Below are 19,783 nucleotides of genomic sequence, written 5' to 3' on the forward strand. Positions count from 1 at the left end.
TTCAAAAGTGATTGAAAGGACCCGCACTTACATCAAGTTGCCGATTACACGTTGGCTGTGCGCATGCATATATTTTCGGGGTTTTTAGGTCAATGAGTCCCATAGTGTTACGCAAATAAATGTCAATCAAGTGCAGAATATTTATAACAATCAACAAACTGGGTAAAATTTCAGTTAGCAGACTATCATATTCATATATTTTTATACTCTAAACAGTGTTTATTAAGTTTGCCACGAAGTTTGTTCGATAACCATTTATGTTTAGTGTATATATGTACATATTACGTATATAAATGCTCCGGGTGGCAAAATAAGTCTGGCCAAGTCCATCTGTCGGCCTGTTTGTATATACGCGAACTACTCCTGTAGTTTTTGAGATATTGTATTGAAATTTCGCACACGTCATTTTTTCTTCAAAAAGCTGTTCATTTGACGAACCCGTCGATATCGGACCACTATAACATATAGCTGTCATATACACTGATCGGTCGAAATCAAGTCCTTATAGGGAAAACTTTTTCATATGACGAGATATCTTCACGAAATTTGGCATAGAGTATTGTCCGAGGTAACAGTACAAACTCCGAAGAAATTGTTCAGATCGGACCACTAGCTACCATAGTTGCCATACAAACTGACCAATTAAAGCGAAGTTCTTGTATGGAAAACTTTTTCTAACTGTTTAGAAGCTTCCCACACTTCACTAATTCGCAATCACCTATAAAAAAATATTAACACAAATCGCTAGTTCTCATGACATGCCGCAGATCAAACCATGCTAATTATTACGCTTCGTGTGTGTGCTTAATGGCAAGCTTGCCCTTCGGCGCGTCCTCTACGGACCTTTACCTACACTACGTTACGTATGTATGTATGTGGTGTTGGCCATAAAAATGCACCTAATTACGCAGAACTTATGATGCGCCACACCTCAGTTCACATTCAAGCATTGCTTTAGCCGCAACGCACCATCAACTTTCCGCACATCAACAAACAACTGTCAACAAGCAGCAGTGCTGACGTTAGTAATGCAACCCCTCATTGAGCACTTCTCGGTGTCGGCCGTCATACTTAGCCGCTTCTATGTTTTCTCCTATTTCATTTTGCCATTAAGGCGCATTCACTTGCAACGGCTCGTCAACGCCACATCAACGTTCGCACGCCTCGCAGCAGCGCGCGTATTAGCAAGAACACAACAGCAACAACAAAATCATTGCCATCATAATTATCATTATGATAATCATACGCATTAGTAAGTGGTGGCTCTGACAGCCGCGGCTTTATTGGCGCTTTTTTGCCATTCATTCATTGCCTATTTGCACTATGCGTGTGCGCCGCCTTAGTGCCGTGTATATACATATATATGTATGTGTGTGTACGCATCTATAGTACTTGCTGCAATTATAACACTTCAAAATTCCTCTGTGCTGTCACTGCGACAGCGGAGAAGCGGCCGCATCGTAATGTAGTATGCATAGCAGCGTTTAATTATTTATGCGCTGATGACATTGATGATGGCCACGTTGATGCCGTTGATGATGGTGATGATGATAATGTTATGTGCGTAGCAGGCGTCGCAGAAGGGAACGCGCGTTGATGATGCGTTGAATGCGCTAAATGGCGCATTATTTATGCGCTTTACTTCAAGCGCAAAGCAATGAATTTGAGTCGCACAGTCCGCTTTCGATTTAAAATGTAAATTTTTCAATGAAAGTTGATTTTGTAATCAATTAATGAAAAAAATAATGATTTTTGTAGCTTGAAATTAAGTAGTTAAATAAAATATTTAAACTTAAGGGAATAATGTGGTGCAAAGGTCCAAATTTCGTTTTAAATATAAAAAAATAAGTCGAATTTTCCTCCCTTCCATACTTCAGCTTAAAACGGTTTAGTTGCCAAAACTTATGCAACATACAACTTTTACTTTGCTTTGTATTTGTCTCGAACGCCAGTAACAAGCACTTGACAGAAAGGGGAAAATTTTTCAATAGGCCTTTTATCCTTAGCTTAAGCATTATTTTTTAAGTAAAGTGGGTACTATAGTTTGAAGATGTTGAGTGGAAAGTTAAGCAAAGCTAGAAATCTCATATTAGTAGTACATTTCTGATATGTAATTGAAGTAGTTGGCAACGGTTTGAGTTGCAAGTTTCGAGAACTACTTTTTCGACAAATCTGATAAGTCGATTTTATTCCAATCTATATAAACGAAGATAACATTCAGTTAAATGAATATCCGTCAGTCTGCCTGCATGTTGTGAAAGTTTTTACACTACCTCTTTTTTCTATGAAGCTGCTCATTTGTCGGAACCGCCGTTATCGAACCACTATAGGATATATCTGATATACAAACTGATCGATCAAGCTCAAGTCCTTGTATGTGAAACTCTTTTATTTGACAAATTTACAGGCACCGTGCCCGGCCAGTGCTTAGGTGACTCTGGCGCCACGATGTGATGAGATTTGAAAGTCACGCGGTAAATTCGCGGGAAGCCAGCTGCCAGTTGGCTATATAAGTAAAGCAAGCACAGTGCCCGGCCAGTGCTTAGGTGACTCTCGCGCCGCGATGTGATGAGATTTGAAAGTCACGCGGTAAATTCGCGGGAAGCCAGCTGCCAGTTGGCCATATAAGTAAAGCAGGCACCGTGCCTGACCAGTGCTTAGATGACTCTCGCGCCGCGATGTGATGAGATTTGAAAGTCACGCGGTAAATTCGCGGGAAGCCCGCTGCCAGTTGGCTACATAAGTAAAGCAAGCACAGTGCCCGGCCAGTGCTTAGGTGACTCTGGCGCCACGATGTGATGAGATTTGAAAGTCACGCGGTAAATTCGCGGGAAGCCAGCTGCCAGTTGGCTATATAAGTAAAGCAAGCACACTGCAGGAGAGAAGGTTTATTGCGCGCAGAAATTGAATTAATTATTCTGCACTACCGCGGCGCTGTCAGCTAAACGTTATGCCGGCAATCAGTCTGTCATTTGCTCATTCATTCATTAATTTATTTACTTATTTGCGTCGTTTTGGCGCTTTAGTTGGAGGAAATTTATGATTTTGTCTTGTGTTGCACGTTGAAAGAATGCAACTTCTGGCTAAAGCAATGAACTGCCCTAAGGCATATACATTTTTTCAAATATATGAACATAATTTTTGTAATAATCATTGTGTAAATTGTTTTCTGGTCTCTTGTTTCATAAATCCTATAGTGTAAACATGTTATTACTTTAATTCAGCGCTGTAATCGATAATTAATCGTTTCTGCTTTTATTGTAACTTCTTCAGTTTTGCAGCTGTTATAATAATTCCTTGCATATTTTGTCAACTGTAATAATTTTTACGTTGGTCTCCATTTATGCGCCATGTTTCGTGCGCTCTATGAACACGTGATCTTAAAGCACTTACCAAATGCCTGCTTAATATGCAGCATATGTGTGGCACAGGTCTTTGCAATTTGTTGTTGCTACGACGAGTTTTTATAAACGTTTTGCCAGACGATTGATTTTACATTTATTCTAAGCCAACTTAGTTTTAGCTATTACAATTTGCATACATTTGCACTTCATATACATATGTACATATCGGACAGCTGCATATTATTTGCGCATTACTTTATTGGTAGCAACGGCAATGGCAGCGGCGATATTGGCTGTTGTTTTGTTGCTGCATTCGCCGTTTGTTTGCATAAATTTATTATCTTCTGTCTGCCTTGGACAAACGTGAGTTTGCTTTTGCGATTTTTTAGCGCTGCTGCGCATTGTTAGTAGCTGATTTATTAATTTGAATTATATTTCTTCGTTTGCTTTTCATTTAGCCACTGCATTTTTAATATTTGCACTTTTAATTCCGCGTAATTATCACACTTTGCAAATGTTTGCTCTTTCACGCTACACAAGTGAGTGTAAATTGTATTAATTTCGCACTCGACTTATCGCAGGCCACTTCTGGAAAATCAACGCTTGTTGAATTGGCGCGAGCACACTGTTCAGCGTAGGTAGAGCACTTGTGATGAGAGTGCACCATTGCACTTTGTAAAAAAGTAATTACAAATATTTTTTATTTACTTAATTGCACTTTACTTTTTATTTTGCATTTTTTTTATTATTTATTTAATTTTTTGTCTTGACTTGCAGTTTATATTTATTTATTTTTTTCTTAACCTTTGTTTTTTTTAATTGGTATTTTTTTAATTAATTTTTTTTTTTTATAATTTGTATTTTTTTAATTTATATTTTTTTTTCTTTATCTGTATTTTTTTATTTGAATTTTTATTTATATTTTTTTCTTAATTTGTGTTTTTTGAATTTATTTTGTTTTTCTTAATTTGAATTTTTTGATTTAACATTTTTTCTTAATTTTGTATTTTTTATTTATACTTTTTTCTTAATTTTGTATATTTTTATTTACATAAATTTTTTTCTTAATTTGCATTTTTTCTAAATTCTTCCTTTTTTCCTTACTTTGCACCGTTTTGCATTGTCAGCGTGCGAACCTACCTAACTTACTTTTTTCAAATTTTTTCAATTCACAATTCATCTATAACAGCTCGTATATAATTGCCATTCAACGACACTATAGCAAAATTTATATTACGAGTGAATATCGCCTCCCTAAGGTCAGTCGTCAGTTCGCGTATACTATCAATTAATAGCAACCCTTATTATTTTAGATAGAAATGTCAAAATCTGGCAACTGTCAAAAATCAACCGTAATGTAAAGCGAAAATGTAAACTCCACTTTTCAAGTATACTGGCTTGAGTAGGCTTACACAAATCACAATCCCGTTATAGTATCCAACGCAGATATAGCGGCAGCTATAAACCAGCATCCTTGCGCAAGTTTCAAGTTTATTCTTAAACTCTGTTTATTTTCAATCATTTTCTTCCTGCTCATACTATATGAATTCCTTCAAACTTCACTACTCATCGCCTTCATTTGGATTGCTTCTGCCTCCCCTACTCATCGCCTCCATTTGGATTTACTTGCTATCTAGCCTTATCCATCAGACACATAACGCTAATTACTTAACACCTTTCGTTAAATATTTTAATGTGTTGGGCGTGCTGACGTGCAGTTGTCATAATGAAGCCATCAAACCATAAACATTGCAAGGCAATTACAATTCAAGACACAGCTATGGCTGGAATTTACAACAAACACATATGTATATATTTACATACACATATACACACGCTTAAGTATGCAGCGACATGTCGATATTGCTTTCTGTGTGTTTGCCTCGTGTTTACTTCTTTTGGCTTCCGCATTTTTATTGCTCTCCCAACCACAATCAATCGCAATAGAAATATAGATGCTTTGGCAATAATAAGACGTCTACGAATTGATTCATGCCAACAACAACAAATCAAGCAATCAAACGCAAACCTATTCTATGTCAAAGACCTTTGCTAACGACAATCCTGACAAAGCCCCAGGCAAAACTGTTGTGGCGCACTCCTTGCGCTCGCCTTTCCAGCGGAAACAGGAAGTGCGCGCAAGTAGACGTGTGCGAGAAAATGAACGCAAGGCGTTTGTGTGTGTGTTTCTCATAAACGCGTGTGTTCGTGCGTTTTCGTACATGTTCGTCGTGTCGCGGTGTCGACATTAGGCAACCACAATTTTATTACCATTTAAGTATGTTGTGATTTTTATTGACGATACATTGCAATTGCGTAGCTGCGTATGTAGGTGTGTGCGGCAAGGGTGTAGCCATTAGTAGTACATGCTTATTACAAGTGTGTGGGCTTGTACGCAGGCTGCATAAATATCAGTATGTGGGTTTACCTTTATTTATTTTGACATGTCATTGACTCGGAAAGCTAAGCGTGGTTACCGGCCCCCAAACCAATGGCTGAGTAGCATTTCATCCTGTGCTTCGTCACAGCAAGGTGCTAATATGCTGTCAGCTTGCTTAGGGGTTGCTGTTTATTGCGCTCATGTTCGCAAGCAATTTAAGCCAAAATTACCGTCTTGCCATATTGTTAGGTTATTTCCGCTACATAACCAATAGGTCTGGTTTGGTGGAAGCATGTTGACAGCTGTTCGACATTTTTTTTTGCTTTTTTTTTGTACATATTTCCACTTATAATATTTTTATGTGTTACTTTATTATCTATAATATTTAAGCACTTGACACACCGTGGCAGTTGTGACGTGCTTAACCTCTGTTCAGATGCAGCCGCTTAAAGTGTGTGTCAAAATTACTTATGTCTTTGTGTCAACAAAAATTTTCTTTATATTTTTTTATACAGTTTTAATGCTCTTTATGCCTTACTGCAACTTAAATTCAATCTTTTAGCGAAATATATAAGAAAAACTGCCAGAGCGGCTGGCTAGTACCCGTGAGACTCTGTTAAGTTGATATGTTGTCAAATGAAGTGTTTATGTGATCTGAAGTGCTGGACTTCTGGCAGCTTGCTCTATATATGAAAGGCTGCCAGTGCGGCTGCCTAGTACCCGTGAGACTCTGTTAAGTTGATCTGTTGTCAAATGAAGTGTTTATGTGATCTGAAGTGCTGGGCTTCTGTCTGCTGGCTCTATATAAGAAGGCTGCCAGTGCGGCTGCCTAGTACCCGTGAGACTCTGTTAAGTTGATCTGTTGTCAAATGAAGTGTTTATGTGATCTGAAGTGCTGGGCTTCTGTCTGCTGGCTCTATATAAGAAGGCTGCCAGGTCGGCTGGCTAGTATCCGTCTGACTCGGTTGAGTTGATGCGTTGTCATATAGTGATGTAAAGAAATCGGTAACGCAGAGTTACAGCCTACTGGCCACTTTCCATATAAGGAAGGCTGCCGAGGTGGGTAGCTAATGGCCTGTAGTCTCCGTTGAACTGATGTGATGGAATGTATCGTGATGTGATGATATGTTATGTGATATGATATAAAGTGTTGTAGTTCTACCTGCTCCTAAAAAAAATCAGCTTTATAAATCTTAAAATATCATTTAAAGCCTGTGTATATCCAACCAATATTCCATTTTACTTTATAACTCCTCACAGTCCTCCACCGCCGCTAACCAGCATATAAAACGCATATTATATTAACCACGCGCATTTTTAATAAACTCCAACTTGCCATACAATGTTGCTGTGTTGTTCATAGTAGATTATACGGAATCACGAAATTCGTGATGTGCCACAATACGCGCGTACACACACACTAGCAAACAGTATGCGCCGTATATACTCTTACTCCAAAACCTATTTCATTTGAAATTTATGTGGCGTATTGATTGACAGACACCAGTTGATTAGCTACATTGTCGCCGATTCTAATGTGAAGGCTGCCGCTGCCACACTACCACTGCCACTGCTCAACAAACCAAAGCGTTAGCTTGAAAAGTGGCAAGCAAATGCTAATGAGGTAGTCATTGATTCGGTGCTGACTGTCTGACAGTGCGGGGAAATTAGTGATGAATGTGTTGGTGGGTGGGTACTGTGTATAGGCAACAATACTTAGCAGCGACAGCGTGTGAAGCGCGTATAAAATTAATGTCAGCTTTGTGGTGAATGTGTGCATCTTTATACGATAACAAAACCACAATCGTGTGCTGCAAGTGACAGGATATAAATTTATAATTACTGCAATGTGGCTACGTACATATGTACTATACATATATATGTATATAAAAAATGTTTGTGTAAGAGTTATTTTGTTAGCCTGACACTTTTTTGTGTACTATTTACATAAAGCTGTCATTTAAACTGTGATTCGACAAGGCATACGCGGAAAATGATAGTTGTCACGACGTTTCATTTCTATTTAACACGAAATTGTGGTAATTGAGTTGCGTTAGTTTCACTTGTAAAAGTGCTGTTATTATATTATATGAATTAGGTGTAAATTAAACTGAATTAATGAACTATTAGCTCATCAGTTGTTTATTATAGCTGTTGTTTGTTCTCAAAATGCGTTCGTTATGAAGTTATGTAAGCTAATATTTATTACAGAAGTTTGTGTTATTATTATTATACTATTCCTATTTTTGCTAGGGAGAAAAAAATCCAATCTTTCCTCATGTACTAAAATTCTTTCTTATTTGCACAGCACTGTCTCTATCACACATCACTGTTGCAATAGAATAAATATCGATAACAAATTGTTTTTCTTTTATGAATTTTCGATAAATTTTCAGCACTTGGCAACTTGACTAATTTTGTGATACACGTCAGTATTCAATTTTTTTTTTTGAACTCATATAAGGTCTAGAGAAATAAGTCCATTATTTTTGCAATAAATTAAAGCATAGTCAGCATGCAATTTTGATCAAATATCATCGTTTTATACGATGAAGTATTGCTATGTTGCAGGTAATTTCATAATGCCTCTCTCACAGTAACCCTTTTTGTTATTGGCAAGAAACTGCGAAAGCCGAGTTTTACAAGCTTCCTTCGAGGCGATTTTTTCAGCAACTAAATCATTCCCCAGACAGAAAAAAGTATTAATTAGTTAGCGCCAGGTTCGAGCCATAAGAAGCATGCATAAGAACCGCCCAACCAAGCTCTTGGAGCTTTGTTGTATGTGACCTGGCGTTATTCTGCTGGTACACAATTCTTCTATTGGATAAAGCTGCTCGATTGCTTCCTTCTGGCGTTAGGATTGTTAACAGTACAGGTCTGTTTTAAGAGTTTGGTCGTAAGCTCATAGTAGATGATTCTCTAACAAACCCATAACAAAACCTGCTTGATCATCAATCTTGGTTTGTCCTCCGTTTTTGCCGGGTTCGATTTACGACCGTTTTCGTTTGACGTTGTCGCATGTAAAGTCACTTTTCGTCACCAGTAGCCACGCACTCTAGAAACCAAGCGAAGTTTGCGATTCTGAAGATGGAAGTGCGGTTGATAAGGTTTTTTTGTGTTAGCCTGTCTGGCAACCACACTTTAAGTTTCTTTTTACATCCAACCTTATTTAAATGATTTCAATCGAGTATTTTCTACAATGTTCAACTACTGGAAAATCAAAACAGCGCTTACATGACGGCCAGACTCGACGATTTCCATAATTTTATCGATATTTTGAACAATAGGCCTTCGCAAGAACAAAACAAAACAAAACAGAAATACTAGTAATTAAGAAGAAATTTCAATTTTCTTGCATTTTACCGCTTCGAAAGCTTTGTCCTATGTCCACTCACCTCAATTTGTATGCAATCCTTAACTCAACACTATTTTCAAAAACCAAATCGATTTTCCCACTTTGTACTTGTCCAATGCCTCACTAACCTTTGCCGCTCATGGACGTAAAAGTCAAAATGTCAAATTTCCACACTACAAAAGTCAACTTGCCACAAGCAGCAGCGGCAAAGCAATCGCTTTAAGAGCGAGAGAAGAAAACTAAACCAGGAAATTTTCACATTTAAATTTATAGCTTTGTTAAGCATTTTACCTTTGTCGCTGTTGCTATTTGCCGCACATTCACGGCAACATTGTTCACCGTTGCTGTTGGCTGCTGTTGGCGAAATGCAGCAGCAACTGTCAATTGAATGTGGTTGTAGGCAAAAGCGAAAAGCAAAGCGTAAAAAATTAAAAATTAAGCAAATAAAATAAAAACTTGTTTTTGTTGTTGCGCCGATTGCCCGACTCGACTACCTAACCGAACAGCGCCAGCTAGCTCTGCCTACCGCCAACAACCAATGGAAGCGCACACGCTGTCGCATTCAGTGGCGACAGCAAGCGCAGCGTAACTGCAATGAGCGCGCGTTTTTACGTAAGATTTTTCTTACAACGGTGACAGCAAAGCAAAACGCCCGCAGCAACAAAAACATGTTTAACAACCAATGTATAATGTATGCAGTCGAAAGCAACAGCAATTGCAGCGCCTGCAACTGTAAAAATATAAAATGCGCGATAAATAGTTAGTTTTTTGTTGTTGTTGTTTCTTTTCGGGTTTTCTGCGCATTTTCCGCTATACACCAACAGCGTTCTGCGTATGTTAGTACGGTTGTTGTAGCTTTGTATAGTGCAGAATGCCTTTTAATATGAAATAGACCGATGTTTATGTTTTCTGGCGGGAACTGAGACACTGAGTGTCAACTTTATTATATTTTGAAGATTAACGAGCTCAAGTTGGGCGCATTTGACTAATTCTAATGATCCATTTTAATTATAAGATTTTATTTACAACTTTTTTCACAACTTCTAATATTGCTTTGTACTATTATTGTTTACTTTCAGGCTATTACCAACCTGCCGGTCCATTGATCTCACCACACGTCCTACCAACTGTAGCCGCTGCACCACCGCCGCCTCCTAATGTGCCACTTCTGCCGACAGGTGTCACCTCTGCTTCCGCTTCTGCTATCAAGAAATCTCAACAAATACCCGCGCCGCTTAGCTCTGATCCGGAGCTTGCTGCCGGCCAACAGCCCCCACCATCGGCTACAGCCGCAGATAGCGCAGACAGTGATGTGCTTATTACCGGTGGCGATTTGACACCGTTCCGCTATCCGCCGGTCGCACATAGCGGCGCGCCCACTACACAGCACCAGCAGGTGCAGCAGCAACAGCATCAACAGCAGCTTCATCAACAAGCTGCCGCCGCTGCTGCCGCAGCTGCTGCTGCTGCGGCCGCCGCCGCTCATCAGAGCTCACCATATCCACGTTCGATGCATGCGCAGATGCACTACTCGACTGCGTATCCGGCCAACTATTGTACACCATATCCGGTGGAAGCGGTGTGCTACTCACCGCCCGCCTATCAACCCTACTTTTCGACCAAAGTCTATCAAAGCGCAGGTCCGCCACCACCTTCGACATACCGGCGCTATCCATACTATCAGCCAGGTCATCCGCCTCCGCCGGCCGAACTGTACGAACAGGGACCACCACCACCACCACCGACAGCGGCTAGTGGTGCAGCACAACCCAGTGGACCGCCACCACCAACGTCCATTCAGGGACCACCACCACCAGCACCGCCCCCCGGAACACAGCTTGTGCCGGCTGGACCGGCAGCACACGCACAGCATCTCGAACACTATCCAGGTCCGCCGGGCTATTATACCGGCTATAGTCCGGGCGGTGGCGCTGCAGGGCAGTGCTATACGCGCAGCATACAGGGACCGTATATGGGTAAGGAAAAGTATGGTTCTCACCTAATCGGTAGATACATTTGTGGGTAAGGGGTGGGCTACATTAAAAAAATCGAATATTGATGTCGTATTTTGGCTGACTACATGGCTGTTGCTTATTGTAACGCGTCTTTAATATATGTTTTTGCTTCTCATTTGCAGAATATCCACCACAGTGTCCGTGTCCAATGCAACAATCGTGTCCAAAAAACGTCCATACTGGGCCTCATATTGGTAGCAACAACGGCAGCAACAGCAACAGCAGCAGCAGCTGCAGCACGAACAACAGCAGCAACAGCAATTGCTCAACGATGAATCATTTGAGCAACAACAACAATACGTTGATGAATGGCAGCAACAGCAGCAGGGAAATCAACAACAGCAGCAACAGCAACCACAACAGTTCGAATATGACGAACCACAGCCAGAACAGCAGGAGCAGCAGCAACAACAACAGCAGCTCGATCAACAATTCATTGACTACCAGTAGAGGCCCAGTTAAAAAATCGACGACGACGACAACCTTAACCACAACAGCGACACACGCCAGCGTACCAGTAACAGCAACAGCTATGGCTTTAGCTTCAGCAACACCAACAGAAATCGACGATCTGTTACTGTTCGGCAAGCAACATACGCAACAGCATTTGGACCTGTTGCAAGCGGTTAAGTCCGAGCTGAAGTTAGAGGATTCGGACAATAAAAGCCAGTACGAGGAGAGCGTAGTACAGCCTCCAACGCCGCCTGAAAGCTATACAACCAACGACGAAAAACTCTTAGATACACTAACGGAGCAGGAGCTGTCCTCGGCGTCATTGCCGGCGGCACTTGAAGAGGCTAATGCAAAGCTGCTCTTACGCAGCGATCAAAATGACAGCAAAGTGGCAGTGCCGGTGGAGAGCCGACAACAGACAACACCGCAATACGCGGGTAATAACTGTAACAATACGCCGCCTGTGCTCGAAGCCTACGACTTGACATCAGTAACGGAGACACCTCCACCCTCCACGCCAAATTCAACAGTAGCTACCAATTGCAGCACCACCAACTCCACCACAACCGCCACCAATTGTGCCGCATTTCCGATCTTGGGGCGCAAAGCGCGTATTGGCAAGACGATGGCGCGCGAGATGGTTTACGCAGGCGCAGCAGCAAATGTGACCGCGCAGGCCCAAAGCAGTTCACAAACGCATTCGACACCAATGATACATGTACGCACGTTGCCACAGCAACCACATGCAATTGTGCAACCACAACAGCAACTGCAACAACCACCACCGCAGACCCAGCCGCATCAACAAACGCAAACACAATTTGTGACACTTCAACCGGAGCAGCTGTTGACTGCTATCACACCAAGTCCTTCACCACAAGTGCCAGCCACATTAAGCGAGTCCTTTCCAGCCGCCGAGACTGCGCAGACGCCTTTTATATTGAAGACAGAAATCAAGGCAGAAAAGATTAAGCTGGAAGACGATGAACCCCTGTTAAACGCTGTGTTGCAAATGCAACAACAACAAGAGTCTAATCACAATCATGACAAAGACAATGAGAAGGCTGAATTGAAGCTTATCAAGGCTGAGCCACTGACATTGACCTGTGAAGATGTGTCGACCGAAGTGTCTGATGTTACGGACACGCCAACATTGAAACCGTTAGGTATGTTATGACTTTGAATAAAAATGTAAAATTCCAGTTCTTAATAACCCAACGTTTTTCTTTCTCCACCTCTGTAGTTCGCATGCGTCTTTTACCTAGCTTGCAGCAGCCACCAGTAATACAGTGTGACATTGACCTCTCCACGACTTCAGATGATGATGTGCTCGATCTTTGCCACAGTCCGGCATTATCTTCTTCGGGCAGCTGCCAAAAGTCACGCCTCAAGATACTTAACCTACCCAAGGCACAACTGCAGTGTAAGAAATCTTCACCCAACGGCTACAAAAGTCTCATTAAGCAAGCCGAGCCACGCACATATTTGTGCCTGAGCGGACGAAAGCTGGATAAACGTGGGCGTTACAGTAAACTTCAGTTACGGCAATCCAAAGTAGGTGGCGTCAACGCGACAATACGCCGGCGTCAGCTGGTGCTGACCGATAAACAAAAGAAGCAACTGAAGTTGCGCAAGAAAAAGTTACAAGCGCTGGAACGCCGCAAGCAGGAGATCTTAGAAAAGCGTCGCGCGGCTGCGAAACAGGAACGGCTGCAGCGCAGGAGGCAGCAAAAGAAGTCAATCGCGCTCAGTGACATAAAACAAGAAGATATAGAGCCATGCGCCGATGAGATCGTCGATTTGGTAGAAGAACCAGAGCAGACGGAAAGCGAGTTCAGTGAAACCACGCAAACAGATGTGCCAACAATGCGCATGCTACTGACCGAGAGCAGTAGCAATAGCAACAGCAGCAGCAGCCTGAGTACGCTACGCATCACGCCGAAACCTTCACCGAAGCGCGGCAAGACACCGCGTAAAACTTGTATACCGTTGCACTTAATCGAAACCATCGACTCGGTGGCACGCGGATATTTCTCAGAACCCGAAACGTCACGTTGCAGTGGCACGCTGAATCAGTATACCAACAGCGATGCTGCTGACGTCACTGAGCCTGCCTCGGATAAGGCAGCATCTGAACGTAAACAAAAGAAAGACAAAAAGGTGAGCGCGGAGAAGCGCTCCAAGTCGGAGACAAAGAAACCTATTAAAACCGCAACAGCAGCAGCGCACACAGCTGTGCCTGAGGCTATTGATGTAAACTACACACTTATGACCGCGACAGCGCGTGCCGCACAAACTACCTCAATAACCGAACCTGCGTTGGGTTCACGCAATGATGAGCCTAACACAGCCTTGGATTTGACACAGGTCACAGAAGAGGCGTACGCCGAACCAACGGCAACGTCGCTTGACGAGATTGTTAGCAGCAACAGCAGCACAAATAAAATTTCGAGCAAGTCAAAGCGTACGCCAGCTAAACGGAAACCTGCAAAAGCAAAGAAATCGAAAAAGCCAAAGTCAAATAAGAAGAAACTTAAACAGCAAGACTGCGACTACAACACATATACTTTGGAAACGTCTGAGGAGGTGCCGCTGCAGGCCACAGAGCAACTGGCATTGGAGACCAACAACAACCTATATGACAAATGCAACGCGCAAGGCAGCGCAGTGGAGGAGGTCGAAGATAGACCAGCACAAATGGAAGCAGAAGAGCTGGATGAGACGCCGATGCTACCAGAAGTCGTGCAAGAACAGCAGTATGCGCAGCCATTCGATAAACATTCCAATGCACAAGTGTTCCTGCCGCCGGTACCGCCAATGCCGCGCATTGTTTGCCAGCCGCATCACGGTACTAAACGCACGCGTTCGCGTTCGAAATTCGGCAGCCGCAAGCGACAGAAGGTGAAACATTCCACGGTCTCCTTCGAATTAGACGACCGCCTACCGCCAGCCACGCGCGGCGATGTCGTGCCGAAGTGGAATAACGGTTGGACGTGGGAGGGTGAGCCGTTCCAGGGCGCGGTATTTTTGAATGTAAGTGTTGCGTACGCTAGCAGCAAGTGCGAAAATTTATATTTAAATTTGGTTTCGTTTGCAGAGCGACGACCCGCTAGTCATACGCACCTGCTATCCCGCCATGCGTCACTCAGAGGGCGACATAATACGCACACGCGACTGTGTGCTGCTCAAAGCGAATGAGGATAACGATCTGCCATATGTGGCAAAGGTGGCGCACCTCTGGGAGAACCCCGAAGATGGTGCGTAAATTTTTAGGTTATAACTCATTTAACGTTACTTGATATTGTGTGTGTGTCTGTTGTTCTTTGTAGGTGAAATGATGATGTCTTTGCTGTGGTACTACCGACCCGAACACACAGAGCAGGGACGCCAGCCTAACGATAGTCCCGATGAGGTGTACGCCTCCAGACACCGCGATCACAACTCAGTTGCCTGCATTGAAGATAAGTGCTACGTGCTCACTTTCAGCGAATATTGTAGGTGAGTAGCAATAAAATGAAAAGCAATATATTTAAAAGCTAAAAACACACTTTAAAAGCTTCGAAAATGTGTGCAAACTTTTTTCGTTATTTCGAAAATCATTACAATTTCATATTTGGCTTCTCGGCACGCATTAGCACTTCGACTTACAGGATTAATTTTTTGGGATTCAAAATTTTCCGGTCCATACTTTTTGAATTGCTAAAAAAATCGCTTGCTCTCTCTAACCTCTAATTGCTCCGAGTTTAAAACAAATTTTTTAATTGAAATGGAATCAATAATCTCAGCATTCTTCCAAACCCGAAACGCGTTCAAATGCCGTAAATAATCGCTGATTTCGATCATTTTCCAGATACCGCCGTCGTCTACGCGCTGCTGAGGAGGACATCGAAGAGGAGGTCTCCATAGTGCCCAAACGCTCCAGTTGTTATAGCATACGCACCGTGCCTGAGAATACAAATCCCGAACTGGTTATGTTCTGTCGGCGCGCGTACGAGTTTCGCACGAGACGGCTGCTAAAAATGCCCAACAAACAAGATTACATTGTCGTCAACGGCTAAGCCGGCAGCACGCCCAACAGAAAATACTTGGAAAAATTGTTTGTTTAAAGCAGTAAACGCTGGAGGCAGCGACGCAGCCATTACGCTTGTATAAGGTACTTTTGTTGAACTGTTGAGAACAACAACAACAACAATTAGCTGCTGGATTGTTTGTAGTTTGAGAAAACATTTCGGCAAAGCATATAGGGTGCTGCAAGAGCGTCAATCAAGTATGCTGTTCAAATTAGTAATGAAAGTCATTAGGGCCTGTAACGGTAATTATTTGTTTGCATTATTTATATTTAAGTGAAATATTTAGGTGACTTATTTTACACCCTCCTACAAATCGCTTTTCCCTTTACATTTATGTACGTAAGCCTAACTTAACTTAAGCTTAACTTGCTGTATGCGGCTTTTCGCCAATGTGTTTCCATTTATTAGCGTTTATTCGCAATATTCGCTCGTTACATATACATATATTTAAATATTTATACTTTCTATGTATGCATAGGTGTTTATTTTTCTCTTATTAACGGTTATTCACAACACGCCACATACAAATGCGACGCGTGTTTTCGACGTTTAAAACAAACTATTATTGTAAGCGCAAATGTATTGAAAAAACGCATACACACCAAAAAAACAAAAACAAATACTACTAAGTTAACTGTTTAGCTGATGTATGGAAATTTAACCAAAAACAAACTATTTAGACACACCCATATACTACATTAGGGTCCGCCAAAAAAACATACACAGTGGACCTAGTTAACTGCTGTTATATAACTGGGAATAACAAATAACGAAACAAGGGACCAGACGGACTACAAGCAAAATCTAAAACTTTGAGCGCAAAACTAGAAATAGAGAAATAGTCAGTTAAGTTTAAGCAGTAATAGTACTAAAGTATTTCGTAAACAGCACAAGCCAACAATCAACTTGCAGAGGAAAGGCTTGTATAATTTTTTATAAAAATATTTGCAATACATAATTTTTTAAATTTACTTTTCAACGAATATTTGGTAACTTTTCGAAATTTTCAGCATTTCTATGCATTACTATTCGAAATTTTTTCGAACTAACGCATATTTGCTCAAATTTAAATTTTTTGAAATTCATATTTGTTTTTTGGTGGCTTTAAATAAAATTTAAATTTTTTGAAATTCATATTTGTTTGTAAATAAAATTGAAATTTTTTGAAATTCATATTTTTTGTTGCTTCAAATAAAATTAATTTTTTTTTAATTCATATTTTCTTGCTATCAAAAATTTCAATTTTTTAAAATAATTTTTTTTCTATTTACTTTTTTAATATAGAAATATTTAATTTGTTTATTTCTATAAATAAAAATTTGGTGAAATAAAAAATTAAAGCAATTTTTTCAAAAAAAAGTAAGTTTTTCAAAAATTACGAAAGATTAAAGTCAAATTTTTTTTTTGCATTTTCTAATTACTTTTTCAAAATAGTTGTTTTTTACTTTCTTTCTTTAATATTTACTTTCGCACTTTTTTTCAAAAAAAAAATAAAAAATTGCGCAATAATTCAGTTACTTTTTTATTTTTAATTTTCCAAAAAAACAAAAAATTGTGAAATATTTTTTTTTAATTAAAATTGTAAAATTATTTTTTTTTTTTTAAATTAAAATTGTGAAATATTTTATTTTTTACTTTTTTCGCGATGTTTTTGTTGGATATTTTATTTTTCTAACAATTTACAATAAATTAAAATTATAACCTTTATTTTCACATAAAAATATTAAAAAAAAAATAAAGAAATAAAAATATGGCGAAATAGAAAAGTAAAACAATTATTTCACTTTTTTTATTTTTAAAAGAAAAATATTTATTTTTTTTACTTTTTGAATCACTCCAAATTTGTGTAGCTTCTCCTTTGAAATAGTATACATATATATACATATGCAGCTTTTCTTTTCAAAACAACACTTTGCAAACAATAAATTTGAGAATCAAAATTTTAAATGCCGCAAAATTTAACACAAAATAAAACTAAACTGGAAAGTGGAAAATGAAGAAAATCAGTAGCGAAAATAAATAATAAAAAACCGTAGATAAGCACAAAGTATAACAGTAGACAAGTATATAATAAAAAACGGACTCAAAAACATATTTTTACAACAAAAACCCAAAAACTCATAACGAAGCGTAAATGCGTGAGGCCCAGCAGGTCTAAAGTTCTGTGCAAATCCCTGAATTATGAAAATGTAATCGATTTTTTGTAAGTAATTTTTAAACTCTGACGCTGTTTTCAAACACTTTATATTTAATTTTACTTTTAAGTTTGTCAAGCAACACAATATTATAACTTAAGACGATAACAACAACCACATAAGAAATGTAATTTTATTTCCATACACTTATTTGTAATTATAAGTAATTAATTAATTTTAAAATTAAGAGACAAAATACATTTGTATGCATTAAACGCGGCTGTTCATATGTATTATATAAGTATGTATTATATAATAGTTTTTTATTGCAGTTAATTATGTTAAATTATGTATAATTTTAATGGAAATTCCCATTTCCAAGACTCTCACACGCTCTCAGCTGAAATGTTGTGGCGACTCAAGTGCTAAATATCAAATATTTCCACACTTTTGCGCTATTTAAACATAAATAATTACAAATGACGCATACATACATACAACATATACTCGTTTATGCTATTATATACACTCTTCTTTGTTTATGTAAGTTAAATTTTGAATTTAAAATAATTGAAATCGTTTTAGGTTAGGTTAGTCGTTGAATACTTACATTTGATTTGTTTATACTTTTTGTTTATGGAAATGAAATTTCACCAAACATATAATTTATTGTACATTATTAGTTTATATATACATATGTATGTACGCCGTTTCAAGCAAAGCAACGCCAAAAAAAAAAATTAAATTGAAAAAATTATAATTTTGACAATTAAAATTATGCATAAAATATGCAGAATAATCCTTATTAGTTTCCCATGCACTTGGCAACGCTATTTCGCTATTAAAGTTTATAAAAATTTATAAAAAAATAAATCATATGTAATTAATATTATTTTGTAAATATTTGTATGCATAAAAGTTATAAATTTTATCTTCAACTAACAAATTTTTAACATATTTACTAAACAACATACACACACACACTTACAGTAATTGTACACAAACATACAAACATTTAAATAAATGTGCGCTATGAAAACAAAATAGTAGAAAAAACAAAAATATATTTTTGGTGTTTACTTTTTAAATTGGGTTTTTTTTTAATAGGTGTTTTCTTTTTAATTTTTAATTTCTTTTTAATTTTTATAAATTTTTTTAATTTTTATAAATTTTTCAAATTTTTATAAATTTTTTTTAAATTTTTATGAATTTTTCAAATTTTTATAAATTTTTTAAATTTTTATAAATTTTTCAAATTTTTATAAATTTTTTTTATTAATTTTTCAAATTTTTAAATTTTTTGAATTTTTATAATTTTTTTAAATTTTTTTTTTAATTTTTATAAACTTTTCAAATTTTTATAAATTTTTTTAATTTTTATAAATTTTTTTCAAATTTTTATAAATTTTTTTTAAATTTTTATGAATTTTTCAAATTTTTATAAATTATAAATTTTTTTTATTAATTTTTCAAATTTTTAAATTTTTTGAATTTTTATAATTTTTTTAAATTTTTTTTTAATTTTTATAAACTTTTCAAATTTTTATCAATTTTTCAAATTTTAATAAATTTTTTTAATTTTTATAAATTTTTGAATTTTTATAAATTTTTGAATTTTTATAAATTTTTCAAATTTTTATAAACTAAACTATTCAAATTTTTATAAATTTTTTGAATTTTTATAAATTTTTGATTTTTTTTTAATTTTCTATATTTTTTTTAAATTTTTATAACTTTTTTTAATTTTTTGAATTTTTATAAATTTTTTAAAATTTTTTTAAATTTTGCATTTTTTTTCAAATTTTTATTAATTTTTTTCAAATTTTTATTAATTTTTATCAAATTTTTATTAGTTTTTATCAAATTTTTATTAATTATTTAAATGTTTAATTTTTTTTAATAATTTTTTATTTTAAAATTAATTTTTTAATTTTAAATTATTATTTTTAATAATTTTTTTCATATTTGTTTGATATTGCTTCAAAATACGTGCAAAATCTGCATTGCCTTTCATTTGGCAAAATTCTAAAG

General features: G+C 37.7%; 1 protein-coding gene across 1 annotated transcript in view; it reads left to right on the plus strand.

Annotated features, from left to right (window-relative positions):
* The window catches only part of LOC105226124 (titin), a 180,234-nt gene extending 163,997 nt beyond the window's left edge, over window positions 1–16,237 (plus strand). The window contains exons 4-9 of the mRNA XM_049454744.1: window positions 10,159–11,055; window positions 11,217–12,713; window positions 12,791–14,580; window positions 14,645–14,804; window positions 14,877–15,045; window positions 15,398–16,237. Coding sequence (XP_049310701.1) covers window positions 10,159–11,055; window positions 11,217–12,713; window positions 12,791–14,580; window positions 14,645–14,804; window positions 14,877–15,045; window positions 15,398–15,605 — 4,721 coding nt within the window. The 3' untranslated portion in view covers window positions 15,606–16,237. The remainder of the gene's footprint in view (window positions 1–10,158; window positions 11,056–11,216; window positions 12,714–12,790; window positions 14,581–14,644; window positions 14,805–14,876; window positions 15,046–15,397) is intronic.
* The last annotated feature ends 3,546 nt before the right edge of the window (window positions 16,238–19,783 follow it).

The sequence above is a fragment of the Bactrocera dorsalis genome, chromosome 4 (genome assembly GCF_023373825.1).
Source record: "Bactrocera dorsalis isolate Fly_Bdor chromosome 4, ASM2337382v1, whole genome shotgun sequence".
NCBI lineage: Eukaryota > Metazoa > Arthropoda > Insecta > Diptera > Tephritidae > Bactrocera > Bactrocera dorsalis.